The sequence below is a fragment of the Carassius auratus genome, unplaced genomic scaffold (genome assembly GCF_003368295.1).
Source record: "Carassius auratus strain Wakin unplaced genomic scaffold, ASM336829v1 scaf_tig00217246, whole genome shotgun sequence".
In the NCBI taxonomy this organism is placed as follows: Eukaryota; Metazoa; Chordata; class Actinopteri; order Cypriniformes; family Cyprinidae; genus Carassius; species Carassius auratus.
In genome coordinates this window covers 137340-154634 of record NW_020528962.1, presented here as the reverse complement: position 1 = coordinate 154634, position 17295 = coordinate 137340, and the positions used below count along the sequence as shown (strand labels likewise).

Here is a 17295-nt window from a genome sequence, read left to right as displayed (position 1 = left end):
TAACTAAGTCGTCTTTCCAATCTGCTGACGTGACTAAAAAAAGCGGCACGTTACTGAGCGCGGGATTGTGAAGTTTTTCCGTTGAAATGTCGTTGGTCTTTAACATTAATAATTCTGGCATCATCAACAATATTTAAAGTTTCTTTTATAATTTTTTTTAGGATTGGGTCGTATATAAATTGTAGCCAACCAAACCCTACTGTCTGAAGGTATTCAAGTTAAATATTATGGCGTTCAGCGACGTTTGAGAAATATTTGTTTATCGTTATTATTTACTGACAGTTAATGTAACGTTACTAAATTCTAAAAACAATCGTCTTTTTTGCAGGATATAGTGATACCTTAACTGTGTTGGTGAAAAGGATGGTTTAATGAGTACAAAAAATGGAAGGTCAGCATAATATCATAAAATATATTTTATTTTAGTTTTAATAGCAATGTATTGAATTACTATCACGACATAGTTCTACTAAAATCCTTCACTTTCTCTAGTTTGTGTTCTGTTAAAGTGGAAAGATACAATGTATATTAATATTGTATTGTGTTTTATAGCACAAAACACATCTGTTGTACAGATCTAAGTTCATATTTTGCTTCATAAGCTAAAGGACTTAACAGTCATCATGTTTTCAGCTACCAAGACAGATTTGCGTCTGTTACTGGAATGTCTAAAATACCAGATGAAATGGCCTGGATCACAGAAACAAGCTCTTCTCACTATCATCTCAATCTGCAAACAAAACGGTCTGAAGTACCGCTCACAACTGCCTCATACAAACCTAAAAGTACTTAATTTTAATGACCCTTTTGATTTTCCTATTAGGTCAGTATGTGGAGTTCTTTAGAGAGATTGGGGGAATTACCTTCATCTATAACCTGTCAAAGTCCAGCACTTTCTCTCAGGTTAAAGAGACTGCTCTATTTACACTTGCATCCTTGGCTGAATTACATGGTGTGTATGCAGTTATCATTATACATACATTTGGATCTGTGTGTGGTTTTATAATTGTATTGTTAAACAGTTCATATTTGAAATATAACATTTGACTATGAACATATTCTACTTGCAGAGAGCGTTAAGCAGTCACTGTGCAGAGAGGAGACGTTTTGTGACTTAGCGCAGCATCTGGAACAGAAAATGCCTCTGACGGAAAAAAGAGTAGCAGTGTACATGCTGTCTGTATTGGTTTCCAACAACAGTAAAGTTCACCATAAAACTTACCTCCAATGAGACCATTCCTGTAATGATACTGTGTTTTTGTACTGTAGAGTGTGGAGAGAACAGGTTGGCAATTCACAAATGGTTTGTGTTGTGTGTGTGTTTGTGTGCGTGTGTGTTTTGCTTTCTAGGATGTGGACAGACTCTTGCTAAGACCTCCAGGTGTATCGAAACCTTGCTCAATTTGTTCAGGTACACACATTAAGTTCAGTTTGTTCAGGTATGCATAATTATCATAGTATTATTTTTACTTTAATACCTTTAGATTTAAACTACTTATAGGTATGTATTGAAGACATCTACATAGTGTTAAAACAGTATACAGCTTATTTTATGGAGTTTTTGTATACTGAAAATTTATTTTTATAAAATCTTCAAAGTCCAGTGGCTTTTTGCGTAAAGAGATTTGTAGGCCAAAAACGGAAAATTCTGCCTTTATTTATTCTGTATGACTTTATTTCTTAAGTATATTTAAACTGTTAATTTTCTTTTGTGTTCCACTCACTGAAAAACTAAAAAAGTTCTGCTTAAAAAATGCTAGTAGATTTTGAACAATTGAGCAATTTACAAAGAAACATGAAATCAACACGTTGAATTAAACATGAGATTGTGAACTATATAAACGTAAATATAATTTTCATGTAAAACATACCACAGTCAATGTCCTGGACAAATGAAAACATTCCAAAACAAAGTATAATATGCTCCTACTTAGTGCGGAGGGGTAACATTTCAGACACCGTCTGGTGTTTTGTTGACGTGAATCACAGAAATTTTAATAAACATCTGAAAATTCGCTTAAACACTCCCTGCTGCTCAAAAGAAACATATTTCAGTTTATTTTCTTTCTTATGCTACTTTTCAGGCATAATTTTCCAGATCCTAACGCATCTTATGAGCAGCTACAGTTGTGGGCCACTGTGTCTAGTGCTCTCTGCGGCTCTGTCAACAATCCTCAGAATGGTATGGTTATGTTCTCCATCCCTTCTCTACCCCTTTACCATAATTAAAGGGATAGTTCACCCAAAACTGAAAATTCTGTCATTAATTACTCACCCTCATGTCGTTCCAAATCCGTAAATCCTTCATTCATCTTCGGAACACAAATTAAGATATATTTTTTATGAAATCCAGACCTCTCTGTCCCTCCATAGACAACAAAAGAACAACCACATTTAAGGTGCCGCTATTCACGAGTACCATGACGCATGCAAATAAAAACTTGAAGTATCTCCCAATGTGTTTGTTTATGACAGAAGAGAATCAGAACACATGTATGCATGTGTTTCCCCTGGTGAAGACCTGGCTGCAGGAAGTGGCATTGCCCAGGGCAGAGCTGGCACAGCCTATATGCTCATTTATTGGCATGACTGTTGCAAACAATCGTGAGCACAAACAGCATCAGCACAAAATAACGTAATGCCACAGTATGTACTCATTTTCTCATCTCATGTGAATATGTGCTTTTCAGCTTGTGCTCAGCAGTATTTTGTGTCAGTGGGAGGCCTAGATTCACTCTCAGAAACTCTTACAAGAGTTTTGTCTCAGTCGGCACACAGTGCTCCTGCTTGTAAGGTGGCCATAGTAATCACTAAAACACTGTCTGCTTGCATCTCGAACAACGGTAAGACACACACAAGATAACTGTACTGTGTTGTATTGGATTCTCCATTTCTTTTGTCTTTCTGTTACAGAGCAGTTGGTGCCTTCTTTATCAAAGTCGATGGTCATCCCAGGACTGCTGTGTCTGTTGTCCAGCCCAAACCTTGACCCACAGGACCAGCTCGCTGTGGTGTTGACGATTGGACACCTCACAGATGCCTGTGGTGAGTTTGTAGGTAACAGATGGAAGTTAAATGACATTTGAATTTTTCTACCACATACATGTAAAGTAAGCTCTAGATTCAAATTCCTGATATTTCTTTGTATCATTCTCTGTGAATTTCTGCAATTTAGCCAAATACAGCTGCATACTCCATTCAAATGTTATATTGTAGATAGTTTATATATATATTTTTTTAAAGAGATGTAAAATTATAATAAATGAAAGTCAATTAAAATGAGCATGTTTGTACTTGTATTTTTAGTTTCGATTGCTCTTCTTTCTCACAAAAGTATAGTTTCTTTCATCTGTTTAACCACATGTGGCTGCTTTTACACTGCAATTATAAATAACCTCACACCGTTTGCTGGTGTTTCCTTTGGGAAATGCATGGCTTGAATATTATTGTAATCAGTTTGTCTGTTCTCTGTCTGTGCAGTAGAGCATCAATCTCAGTTGTTGTCGACAGGAGGTTTGCCTATTATGATTTCTCTGCTCACTGAGGCTAGTGATGAAGAGGTTAGAAAGGCAGCCATGTTCGTCCTGCACACCTGCAAGAGAATCAGTGAGTTAGATGTTTTAATTTTTGTACATGTTCACACTATATGTCGGTTGTAGCATGCAGACGTTATTGCAAAAGAGTCATTAGCAGGTAACAAAAATTGTTACTCTGCAATAAGTTGTGACAAACCTTTTTCTTTAAATAAAAATGCTAATAACTGTCTTCAAGATTTAAATTGTCGCCAGTGGCGATGATATGCTATTCATTTCGGGTGCTCCACATCACAGCACTTAGTAACCATGCCCTTCTTTTCATGTCCTGTTTCCATTTAATTTGAGACTATGGCACATGAGGTTTTGATGTTTTTTTTTCCTTCTCCACACAGCTGAATCATTAGGCGCAGGCATGTCAACAATGAGTCTAGAGGAGAGTGACATGAAGAGTCATTGGCAGTCCGCCGGAGAAATCCTCCAGAGAATACAGCTCCTAGAGAAAAAGGTTTTTCTGCTTGTGTCTTTGAATTATGATATTTCAGTTGCTGTGTATTTCACCAAGGGCTTCCATGTGCAGTTTGTTAAGGGGCTAGGACACTCCAAATGTAAAAAAAACCCCTCAGCATTAGATTGAACAATCCCTTTTAATATACTTTATTCTTTAACTTTTCCTAGAGTGTTCTTGTTTTATTTAGTCCATAAGTGCTGAGATCTTTCAAACAAAATGAAACCAGATCTGATAGCATGTTATGACACCATAGACGAAATGTGATAAGAAATGTGTGAAAGTCAGTACTGTAGGGTTTAGGGGTTTAAGAAAATATCGATAAACGTGAGTATCACAATATTTTGTTTGCCGATACTGTATCGATTCTCAAAAACGTAATATCCATATTTATAAAAAATTAAATAAACAAAAAAAATCATACAAGATTCATGGCAGTTGTTTTGAGTTTATATCCAGACTGCTACATGGCAGTCTTCATCTCTGAACTTAAACAGTGACAGGAAATACTAGCATTAAGGCACGTCACTAGTTCGCTGACAGTAATGGAGGATGAGACAATTGTTCCAGTTCCCGCCTCGGTGTACAAAGCTGAAGTGTGCCGTCTTTACTAGGGCTTTTGTGCTAATGTCTGCCCGGGACCGCGGTGCGGCCACCGTTTGCCGCATCCCATGTGACGGCATGGCTGCAGCTTTCTCTCCTGATGGGGGTGTTTTGTGCAGATGGGGAGGTGCATGTGTTGCGTTCTCTGTAATTCCACGCGGAACATAAATACAAACTGAAAAACCTGTGAAATCCAAGTAGAAAGGTTCTGAGAAATGTTAAACATCTGTATTTATTTTATTGTTTTTACAATTTTTTTACTCAATTTTTCTACTCATTTACCCTTTACTCATACTGCACAAAAAATTGGTTCAATAGCGTTGAATGTTACAGGGACTGATTATTGCAAATGCAGATGCCAGTGTATCCATATATCCTATTCCTAAATATGAAATATCCCTATATATCGCCTTACTTACAGTATCGCAGTGTATGGCAATATATTGTATCGCAACCCCTGTATCGTGACACGTATCGTATTGCCAGATTATTGCCGTTACACAGCCCTAGTAGGGTTTTAAAACTTTTTAACTCAAGCATGCTCACATTTTATATGTGAACGCACACACAAACCATATGTTTATTAGCCTAATCTTGTATTTTGATTTTTAGATTGGTGTGAAACTGTGGGAAAGAGACACCGAAATCCAGCAGCCCAGCAATCAGAAGTTAGCCTCATCTGTGGAATGTAAAGAGGCATGGTGGGAAGGTTCTGTGATGCGAAAGGTGAAAGGTTACCATCGAGTATGTGGGGAGTTACACACAACCCCTGCAGGAACTGAGCAGGAACGACCAATCCCAAATGAAATACCATACAGTAAAGAGAACTTGGTGAGAATGACATGTAAACACATTAACAGAAAGTAATGTGTAAATATTAAGCATTCTGCATCAGTTTACAGCCGTTTCAGCAACATACTATACAGTATTTTGTGTTAATTGAGATAACTAGTGTAAAAATAACATTGTTTGTTTTGTGTTTGTAAGTAGCAGTGTGTCAGCACTGAAGAGTGTTTGAGTCCTGCCCAAGTCACTCACTTCGAAGGCCCTAGCTGGGAAAAAGGCAACAAGAGAGGGAATGAACTAATGAGAGAGAATGAGAGGAATATTGAGAGAACTGGCAACCAAGAGACAAGCACACAGGGATGTGTGAAAAAGAGAGACATGGAGAGGAAATTACAGTCTGAAAGAGGGGCAAAGAGATTAAAAATTATATATCAAGACTCAGATGAAGATGGCCAAAAACGTTTACAGCACTGCAGCACACCAACAGAGGGCGGCAGAGATACACAGGGGTTAGCATCATAAATTATTGTGTTTTGCTTTTACAGTTTTGCTAGATAAAGATACTGTTTAAATACATGTGATTTGATGAATAAATCATTCAAATCAATGTCTTTCAGAAAAATATCATACATTTGTGGCCAGAAAGAAAAATGAAAGAAATAGATTTTTTATTTGAAAACTGTGATATGAGTATGATTTATTCTTTCTTTTCTCATTCCTAGTTGTTTTATTCAGTGTTAGGATGTTCACATTAAATCCAGATACAAAATTCATGTCAGTGTCTTTTCAAGAGAGCAAATTTTCCATCTCAAAGGGGTGACATTTTTCTCTCCGTTTTATTTTTCTTGGGTTTCAGCCCAGATATTTTCAGACATCCTGATCCCATGAAGAGAAGCCAGTGCCCACACAGTCATTCTGATGGTAAATCTTACTTAAACATCATGTTCACTTTGTGCTAGGTCATAGCAAAAACCTTTGATTTAGCTTCACCTACAGATTTATATAAGGAATGAAGTTCTTTGCTGTTCATTTGAAGTTTTAGATCATGAATTTATGCTGCTGATTTCAGATGAAATGTCTCTGTGCTCCGAGCTGTTAGACAGAGAAATTAAACGGTTTCGGAAGCTGTCATCTGCCTCTAAACCCAGCACTCTACGCTGTGCAGGTGTGTGCCTGTATAAATGCACACAAACACATTAGATAATATAAGCAATACTTACTGCCATTTTCTGTTTTTTTTTTTTTTCAGTCCTCTCATTGTTATTTTTGTCTTGCATGTTCCTTTTCTTGTTTTCCATTCCTCAGGTTGTGTGAAAAATATAAATGAAATGGACAGTCATTCATTTGGTGCTGTGTTGGGTAGCTGCAGGTTTCAGTGTGACTTTCACCTGGTCCTGCAGGAGGCTGAGGATCGATTTAGGAGAAACCAGCAGTTAAAGAGGACTAGACACACTATGACACACAGTCACATCCACACACATGACAAAAACAGAAAAAGCACTAGTGAAGAAACAGAGATGAGAAAGAGGGACAAACACAGGCTGAGTCACCAACCATCAGACAGATGTAAGAGACAGTGTCCACATGGTCATTCACAGTGTCTTCAGGATTGTTGAAGAATTGCTCTTAGCAGATGCTTTCATCCAAAGCAACGATGTATGTTGGGAATTTATAATTACATACAAAATCTGATGAACCTTTTATATTCTATTTAATCCAAACTGTATTAAGATAGATAATTAAAATTCAAACAGAATGAGACAAATGGTGTGTGGAATTGAGATGCAATTGTATGATGTATTATGTCCAGGTTATTGCATAGAAGTATGCCAATTGGGATGCAGCCTCTTTTTTCTTTAACAACTGAATATCTTCACATGATATAATGGCAACATTAGTGCATTTGGTGTTTCTTTTCTTCTCTCTAATTGTTAATGTTTCTTTCTTCAGGTATTAGGCTCACACCCTTGAGAAGACCGAGTGAAATATACAGTAAGAATAGTGTTCTTTCTCTTTCAGGACAAAAGAGAACTGTGGCTCCTAGACGTTTAATAGTTTAGAGGTTTGGGGATAGGTAACATTCATAATGCCTGTGCCACTATAAAACGAACTGTCCAATATATTTGATAAATGGTGCATATGCCTTCAGAGAGCCAGGTTATATTATTGAATAAATTGTTATGTAATACAAGACTCATCTGTGCTTTCGACTTTTGTCTATGTTGCTGAAATGTCTTTCCATCTTTGCTCTCAGTTTTTTTCCCCTTAGTCTCACTCATTCCATTCCCTCTATTGCTGAGCTGTGGTTTCTGAGTGCTGTTCAGTTGTTCCGACGTGGCTTCTTTCCTGTAACCTCGAGACTTACTCACTGAACTTTCTAGAAACGTTCTCGCTATAATTGTCAAGTAAAGGGTCATGTAATGTCATCCAGTCATTATCCATAATCAAACCTGGATCAGGAACCCAACCTTAAGTTTTTTACTTTACATTTTTACTAGTCATAACATGGCACAAATAAGCAATTCTAATTGGTGCTGATGTAAAAGTAGCAATTTACAGTTAAGCAGCCATTTTGCAAAAATACGTTAGAACTCAGTGCTGCAATTGATTAAAAAGGAACAAGAATTCTTGAAAGGCATGTGACTACAGTTGACTAGAATAACTCTTCATTTAATTTTCTTTTCAATTATATTTGGTTTTAATTATTTCATATTATCTGTAAAATACAATAATGTATTATTTTAATACTCTAAATGCCTGGATTAAACAAGTAAATGATAAAGATCCACACATGCACACACAAAGGGTTTTGTTCCTCTCAAGAGTTGGTGGAACGAACAGTGTGACTAAAATAAGAATGGCCTTCATGCTGAGAAGAATGTCTTGCTGAAGAATAGTGTGTATGTGATGTGTAGGATACTAGTACAGGGTTCAGTACTGTGAGTACAGTTCCACAGACTGCTCACTAAATCATTTGGTTATTTAATTCCACTCCCTGCCTCTCTTATTCTTTCTTTTATTTTTCTCTCAGGCCCAGGCATAAAAAAGAACCACCTCAAGAAAACCTCAGAAGACTGTCTCCCAAAAAATGTATGGTACTCTTAGTATTAGATGAATTATACCATGATTTCACACTTGAATTGAAACTAAAACACCCTATATTATTTTAGTGCTTTTTTATAGTGCAGACAGACATGCAATGGCTTCTGAGCATAATAAAAAAAATGTGAATGTAAAATCCATTAACTTGCTTTTCCTCTGAAACAATTCACATTGACTATAAATATCAACTTATTATGAACCGTTCATATCTGTGCACCCATATGCATACATTACTGTAAATCATCTTTACTGTAGCTCATTTAAATGTGTGAATTTGAAAAAGGTTTTCTTGTTTAGTCTTCAGGCAGACACAGAAAGAGGAGGAACTTTTCAGCTGATGAGTTGCAGTACCTCAACATGGGTGTGAAGAGGTTTGGTCACTCCTGGAACTCCATCCTCTGGACGTATCCCTTCCAGTCGGGACGCACCAATGTAGACCTGGCCAAGAAGTACCAACACATACAGGCATGATATGACCAATGGTGATGAAGAGCAGTTTTCTAAATACTCTTAACTTGTGTGTAAATCTAACAAAGGCTGCCAAGAACGTTCACTTAATATTTAACATCAAAATCACTCTATGCTTCAATCCAGGATTTACATTACAGTGGTGATAAACTGGGGGAGTGCTACATTTCACAATTTAATGATAGAATTCATATAGAAAACCAGTCATTTTAAATTATTTCATAATATAATTTTTTATTGTATTTATCATCAAATAAATGCAGTCTTGGTTAGTGTAAGAGACTTCTTACAAAAAACAATACACAAACTTTTGAATACTAGTAAATTTGTGTGGGGTGAAATATTATTATTATTATATTTTTTTATGAGATGCGCCCATGTTCTGACTGAAAGTGAATAGTAATGATGAATTAAACTGATATTAGACTCACGGTGAAAGAATGATCTCACTAAGAGGAAATGCTACAGAAACTGTGGGCTCTTTGGTATGTGTTGTCACACTGTTACATAACTCATTTTGTTCTGGTTGTCTTTCTCAGTTCAAAATAGCAACATGACAAACGTGATATGGCTCAATGAGATCTAGGGGCCATCAGATGTTCATTATATTGCTATGTCATTACCTTCACGATATCTATTTTACTTCCTGTTTCATTTCCCCACTACTGCCCTTTCAGAATCCTGATTCTGTTTTCTCTCTTTTACAGACAGAAAGCCAAAGCACAGGATCTGTCTGATGCAGGAGACGAATAAATCATCACCAGCTGAACTCATTTTCAGACATCACTATTTATGTTGTTTTATTTAAATAGAGTTATGTTGTATATTTTTGTTATTGGATTGTATAATTGTGCTCTTTTGCTAAATAGGTGATGTGTTAAAAAATACGTTGTTTGCACTAAAGAGAAATGGAAAAATAAGATTTAGTTTGAAAGTTTATTTCCCCCATGCTCAATTTATTTGAAAAATAAGTCATATGGGTATCATAGTTACCCATTTATTTATTTTCTGTCAAATCCACTTTATTTGCATGGGAGTCCATACTATATGTATATTTGTATAAAGTTTACTTGTTGTGCAACAGTAGATTCCCTAGGGCCATGTCATCTAAATTCATTCCTCTTTTGGCTGAAATACACAAAGCTCTGTTATACAAGGATAATGAGGCATGGCATTTCCTTGAGATTTCAGCAAATGGAAGCAGCTTAATATTTCATCAAAAACTCTGCTACACGTTCAGTACAGGAAACTCAGTTGAAAGTTGTTTATTTATAATAAAGCCAAAGTTTCTTGGGAAAAGATCCAGAAAGTTAACCTCAAAAAAAAGAAAAAAGAAAAACCCTGTCCCCATGAGACCCCTTTTCTCTGGAAAGAATGTTGCCCCTTTCCCCAGAAGCTTCGCTGAGAAAACAGAGATGGTATATGCTATCTTACCAGAAACTTCCCAGGAAACTCCCATGTATTGGGATTGTTCATACACTTCTGTGTGTTGAGTTTTGTCTGTTCTCCAAATTATTTCTAATTCCAGCGGCACTGCAGTAATGTTGAATCAAGCTATTATCACATATTGATGTGTTGTTCATATGTTACAGTACATAGAAGATACTGTAGGAATGCATACCACAAACGTATTTGATTAAATGCAAAATACAGATCAAGGAACAATATCATTGTGATGTTTTACAGTCTTTATTTTCCTTATTACAATCATTCTTTTAACATACATTCTTTTCCTCTTCTATGGGAGACTGGCGGAACGGTTCATACACAAGAGCTTGGAAGAATACAGACCATCAGGAAGAACAAATATCAGATGGCTGGTTTGCTGCTTGTCAACGACTCAGTAGGCATACCTTTAGGAATGTTTATTATATATCTGAGGTGACTGGTTTTACATGTAACTTTCAACTAAAATTCAGAAATAAAGAACTGGATCTTTTGATTAATATAAACCTTCAAAACATCAAGGCTTTTAAAACTTTGGTTCAAGCTTTCTTTTTTATCAGGATAATATTCTTGATAAAATGAAGTTCCTTTAATTTTAAAATCATTTTAATTATTTCTAACATACACATTTGAATTGAAATTCTTCATCCAGTTTGCTACCTTAATTCAATTCTGAATGACACAACCCTGTTTCATGACTACATCCTCAGGAAAAAAAAACAACGAAATGTAATTGTTCATTAATTTCTTGAATATTGTACTGACATACTTACACCTAATGATCTACCAGCTGCTACTGTTTTCTAGAGGCAAGTGTAGTGGTTTATTCAGCTGCGTTCTGTCCCATATCTTCCAAAGTAAATGATGGATCTGAGTTAGGTTTTGTGGATTCATTGGTCAGTTTACAGTCCAGAAGGTCCACTGAGGGCGTCTCCATCTTCCCTAGACAATCCAACAAATCCTCGTTCTCAGCTGGTGCAGAATTACTAATTTTCTCTTCCACTCCCCCACTGGTTATGGCTTCACTCACCATAGTGACTCCAGAAATGAGGGCTTCTGAAAGTGGAGATTTCAGGAGGTCATCCAAGAGGCTGGGTTCTTGGAGAACATCAGAATCAGCAAGATCTACCACAGGTTCAGACTTCTGTTCAGGCTCTTTCTCGATCAGGCTGACGGAGGCCAGTGCGGACTCCACTGCCTCGATACCTTTGTTTACAACATCTTCCACTGGTGCGGCTATCTGTTCAGTGACTGCGGTGACCGTTTCTCCTACAGCTTGTGTAAGGCTTTGCAGAACACTGGTTGAAGAGTCGGACTTCTCTTCTGCAGGCTTGCTCTCTTCTTGAATCTCACCTTCAGAACATTTTTGCTCTGCATTGTCAGCCACAGGTGAGCCCTCTGCCGTTTCAGTCTCTTGCACAGCTGGACCTGTCGTCTCTGCTCCTATCCCTGCTTCACTCTTCTTCCGACTGAGCTTTGCTCCCATTCTGCCCTCTTGCAATATAGAGAGATATCCAGTTATTAAAGCAAGCTCACAACTATTTTCATGTATACAAAACCAGTCTAAACTCGTTTCTCCAATATTAGGGAAACCTAGTAGGTTGTCATTGGACCAAGGCCAAAAGTTTCATGGTGATGGTCTCAGCTTATAAATTGGACATTATAATAAACATCACATTGTAATGGAAAGGAAGGCCCCAGGAAGTTTGCCTTAACAGGAATGACAAATTGAATGAATAATAATAATCAACTAAATCGAGAATTGTTGGTCACAATTTGTAAACGTTATCATGAATAGATATCATGGGGCCATTGTGTTTTGCATATATTTTATGCAAAACATCAGCCAATGGAACATGTAGAACAAAAATCCACTGAATAAGCCTACTTGAATTTACAAGTATAACCACTACTGCACTTTACATACAAGTGTGTGTGTGTGTGAAAAGAAAAAATCTTTAAAAACAATATATTGGATAAAAGTCTGAGCTATGATGCTGAAACACTAGAAGCATCCTGGTTTCACATTTTGGTTTTAGACAGCAGAAGGTTTTGTGGTTTTATTGACCACTGTAGGAAAAAGCTACAAGCCCACATTGATGGATATGAACAGCTTCCATGGGCAGTTATGTAAATATAAGCACAAAGAGATTTTTGCATACTCTGGACATTAGAGAGAAAAAAAGCTTCTCATTAATTTACCCGTATTCATTTATTTTTAAATAGATAAAGTTTATTTGTAAGACAATTAAAACTCTTTATTTTATCTCAGCCACACCTTCCAGTTTAGGAAGTGCTTTGATCATGGGTCTCATCTGGAGACCACACTTTTGGGAAAAAACTTTCAAGTACAACTTATACTGTCAAAGAAGATTTTAAAATAATTGACCCTGAAATATAATGGTGGAGCTTAACCCCGTTATAAATTTCACCACTGACGTGGCATCAGAGAGACAGAGGAACAAAAAAAAAGTCCTACTGAGAGTCAGACTACCGATAAGCAGGACACTTCTTTACTGTACTAATCCAAAACTTTAACATTACAAATTATGCATGCGTGGCAAATCAAGTGATCAATTAAGTAAACACATACCCTTGTTGAACAGTGAAAGCGTGGACACGCGAGCAGAGGCAGTATCTGGGATGTAATGTTAGAGGCTGACTGTGAAAAGGGAGGAAAACTCTCAGGATAGTGATGCAGTTTTGCAGACGAATCGCTCTTTTGACCCGATTCCTTTTAATGATTCATTTGAACCGATTCGAAAAGCAGTTGCATTCGGGCTGTGTGGCACCTTAAACACACTGTTTTCAAAGAAGATACCACCAGTTTCTGTAATACAGAAGTATTGGTCCATGTTTAAAAAGACTTTAGTTAACGTTTGACCATGCTAATTTCGCGAGATTTACAGATTGCGCGGCATAAAATGCTAGTAAGTCTTTGCAAGTCGACCACCATGGAATGCAAAGAATAATGCGCACGCTGTATTCAATGACCAAATGAATTTTTTATTCATAGGTAGAAAACAACAAAATCCCGCAGTTCTAGGAAAACTTGACGACTCGTGGAATCCGTTTTGAATTGGTTCACTGAGACGAACCGAGTCGTAAAATCGAATCGGAACTAATGCTACCCGTGATTGACTCCCTCCGTCAATAGGGCTGCTGGAAATGTACGTGTTCCGCACAGACACTCCCTGCCCGCTCTCCTTTTCAACATTTAAAATGTGGAACTATTGATTAAAGTGAGTCATTTTCTGCCTCGTTGACTACACAAACGGTTCAATGATGCCCAGGCATTCAGAGCTGTATATTTACACTGAGAGTTACACTGACACAATAAATACGATTAATGATCCGACTGATTATATTTCGTAATATTGTATAATGCTTCATAATACCACAGTCCAATATTGCTGGTGTTAAGTTTTATCTATTTTTTTTTTTTACTTTTATAGCCTACTTTATACTTTTTTATCCACAAGATGGAGACAAAGAGCTGTGGATCATTTTGGAAGTGTAATACAGTAATCGGATGAAACCCTGAATATTAAGTGTTTTTTTTAACAACTGCTTCATGTTTTTTATAAATACCATATGGCTCTGAGATTAAAACATTTCTTTATATCTACCCTTTAAATATTCTGAATACAACATTAATGCAACTTCATCTCTCTCTTTATCGTGTGCAGTCATCTGTTTTTTTCTATAGATGATGGCAGCTGTTGTTATTTGCAGTAATTGCAGAGCTGTGAGAACTAGCTGCTTGTTTAATGAGTGTTTGAGCCAGAGAGATGAAGCTGTTATCACACCTAAGACTGCCAATCCCTTCATTTTAATTCCTCGCTCAGTGTCATGGCATGCTCTTTCGCCTTTTTTAGAGGAAGCTCTTTGCACAGAAAGTAAATACCCAGGGCTGATTAGAAACATATGCTTCAGAAGGAAAGAAAGTAGCACAGTTGGAATACTAGTGTGGTGTGTTTTCCAACTCTGTAATTTGGATTGGATTTGCTCTTCTGAAATGATTCTCTCACCACATTCAGATTATACATTTCCTTCTCTTGAGAAGGAAATAACAGACACATAGAGTTCCTTCTAAAAACAGATTAACACAGCGTGCATTTATGTAAATTAAATTAAATTTATGCATTTAGCAGACGCTTTTATCCTAAGTGACTTTCAGTGCATTCAGACTATCAATTTTTACCTATCATGTGTTCCCGGGGAATCGAACCCCCAACTTTACATTTGACAGCACAATGCTCTACAAATTGAGCTACAGGAACACTTTTTATGTTTCTGTTATTGTGTGGTAAAGAAAAAAAAAATCAAAACTTTTTAATGTGCCAGTCCGGCCAGACATGAGTTTCACTATCATTCAGAAAATGTGTAATAATAATGCCTTGAGTTTTATCCATTGTGTCTTTGATCACATGTATAGCCACAGACGTATCCGATGATGTAACTCATGGAATTTTATTAACAGACTGAGAGCTGACATCAAGATTCCTACACAAATCATTGTGTTTCCACCAAGGTCCAGTTTCAGAAATCTCGAGATTATAAACTCACAAACTGTTGTAAATAAGGACATCACTTAAAAGTTTTGGGGATTTGTATTTTCTGGTTAGTTAGACTAGTAAAAGAAGTTACCTATATTAATCCTTTATACAGACAGCTGCTGATTTCTAATTTGATGTGAATCCAGTGAAGATCAGTATGTGTTTCTGACCTCTGTGGTGTGTGTGTGAGTGGGTTACTGATGGCTTTAATGTATCTTGAGGTTATTTTTAGTCTGAGGGATGTTGAGAGATTTACTGAAGTCTTAGATTGCTTGACATCAGGACCTCGGTCAGAAAGATTCTGTCCATCTCCCTCCTCATGTTCTCACAGAGAGATGCCAGCTGCCTTCATTTCTTTCTTTCAGTGTCATTTTTAGTGCTATAGATACACATACAGGTAATCTGCACTAATGCCATATGCAATATTGCTAAACTAGACCTATAGTTTAAATAATGCATTTTTCTAAATAAAATCTAAAACAAAATAAAAATATTGAAGAACCATTCTTTCTGAGGGCATTGCAAAGAAAATCACTTGTATCTTCGATGACATTGGAATCAGTCTGATTGTGTGCTCTGTCACATGGTAAAGTCTAATCCAGAGTGTTTCCTGGATTTAACCCTTCAAATTCTCATACACGTGTACCATGTGTTCTGTGCTGTAAGTTTGAAACATATATATTTAAAATACCTGGTGATATTAAGCATCATATTTGAAGCATGTAATGTCACTGATTCTGATAAGAGGATATTGTGATTAACATATGACTACATATTGATTGTGTGGTGTTAGAAAGAAAGATGACAGAATGAGATACTTTAGATGAATCTGAAGGATGCAAAACCTTTGGTTGCTCTGTTAAACAGCTTCTCAGATAATGTAAAAGATTTAACATACTGTGTGTGTGTGTGTGTGTGTGTGTGTGTGTGTGTGTGTGTGTGTGTGTGTGTGGCCATATGGCTGTCATAATTGTTTGTATTAAGTTTACTTGTCTTTTGTTGTCTTTCTTCCACTCTCAAAATCCAGTTGGCGCATATAGATTTCAACACAAACATAAGTGTTCTCTAATATTCATGTTTATATAGTACAGGCCTGGCAAAGAGCTGTTAAATCTATTGGAGACCTGTTCTTTAGGTAGTGAGATGTAGATGTATCTCCTTAGAACTGTGAAGTATCCATATCTAGGGTATTACTATGTCATCTTAAATTTTCATCTTCTATGCAAGTAGTGCTGACAGAATTTGTTTCTTATCTTTGTTTTGTTCAGTTTTGTCTGATTTTCATTTATTTATTATTTTTTGTGTATTTGTGTATGTTTATGTGTGTTCTTTTGACATTCTAATAAAAAGTAAAAAAAAAAATAATAATATTAATGTTTATTAATATAAACATAATTAAGTAAAACAATAAACATTGGTTTACTCATACATAACAGCACATTCCTTGTTTCTTCTTCCTTGAAATTAAGTTTGCTGACAGGAAATTGACTAGCAAATTCTCCCTCTCTCTCTCTCTCTCTACAAAGCACCAGATTAACAAAAAGATTTCACTCTTTTCTTAATCCCTCAACACTCAACCAGATGCAACAGCAAGTCTGACTTAGATCTGCTATTGCATGCAGACAAATATTGCTGCAAAACAAATGCCATGCCTAACTGATGCTCTTTTTGAGTGTTATACCAAATAAATATGATTTCATATAAATGTTTAAATGCAGACTCAGATTATATTACATTACTTTTTTTTTTTGTAATATCACATTGTAATTACCTCAATGCACACTAAAGAATAGTGCACCCCAGTAGTACAGTAGTTGTACTGTTATTAAATATAAATTTTTGTTCTTTTAAAAAAGCTAAATACACAAGATGTGCCAAAGTGTCAATGTGATGGTCGCAACCCATTTTTCCAAAATAGCCTATATCAATTAAAAAAGTGGTTATATCACTCTACAGTAATAAATAAAGTATAATACATGGTAAATAACCCTTTAAACAAGATGCGCACTGGCCAAATCTGATCCTATATATCTCAGTGGTTATATGTAGACTTCAGCACAGTAAGAGTGGCTTATCTAGGCCATTGTAAATGAATGTGGCAAAATCTCTATTTTCAGGTAAGAATCTCATCTTCTCTGTCAGAGATGAAAGGGGGTTTCATCTTAATTTGAATTGCAAATAAGTGCCATCATACTTGACTGGCAGCTTATTTTATGAAAGCTATATTAGTTGTCAGCAGGCATGGTCTTGTTGGGCCAAAAATGGAAAATAACTGTTCTGTGATCATTTA

The 17295-nt window shown here is 36.3% G+C and overlaps 2 protein-coding genes across 5 annotated transcripts; one reads left to right on the top strand and one right to left on the bottom strand.

Moving 5' to 3' along the window:
• The first annotated feature begins 65 nt into the window (after positions 1-65).
• Positions 66-10565, top strand: LOC113100318 (telomere repeats-binding bouquet formation protein 1-like). Of its 4 annotated transcripts, none has more exons than XM_026265114.1 (21): positions 66-209; positions 329-391; positions 634-744; positions 824-952; positions 1071-1199; positions 1351-1411; positions 2085-2182; positions 2476-2604; positions 2691-2843; positions 2914-3045; positions 3481-3606; positions 3929-4041; positions 5257-5475; positions 5635-5939; positions 6287-6351; positions 6500-6595; positions 6736-6996; positions 7381-7422; positions 8462-8520; positions 8830-8997; positions 9708-10565. In XM_026265114.1, the coding sequence occupies exons 2-21, from the start codon at positions 385-387 to the stop codon at positions 9735-9737; spliced, it is 2433 nt and encodes an 810-aa protein (XP_026120899.1). In that variant the 5' UTR covers positions 66-209; positions 329-384; the 3' UTR covers positions 9738-10565. The 4 variants fall into 4 exon arrangements, with proteins under 4 accessions (XP_026120899.1, XP_026120898.1, XP_026120901.1 ...); XM_026265113.1 differs by having other exon boundaries at positions 66-218; XM_026265116.1 differs by having other exon boundaries at positions 66-218; positions 8830-9014; positions 9712-10565.
• Positions 10566-10673: 108 nt separating this feature from the next.
• LOC113100319 (uncharacterized) lies at positions 10674-13195 on the bottom strand. The gene is made up of 2 exons (XM_026265117.1): positions 13040-13195; positions 10674-11940 (listed from the first exon to the last, which is right to left on the bottom strand). The coding sequence occupies exon 2, from the start codon at positions 11930-11932 to the stop codon at positions 11270-11272; it is 663 nt and encodes a 220-aa protein (XP_026120902.1). The 5' UTR covers positions 11933-11940; positions 13040-13195; the 3' UTR covers positions 10674-11269.
• Positions 13196-17295: the final 4100 nt, after the last annotated feature.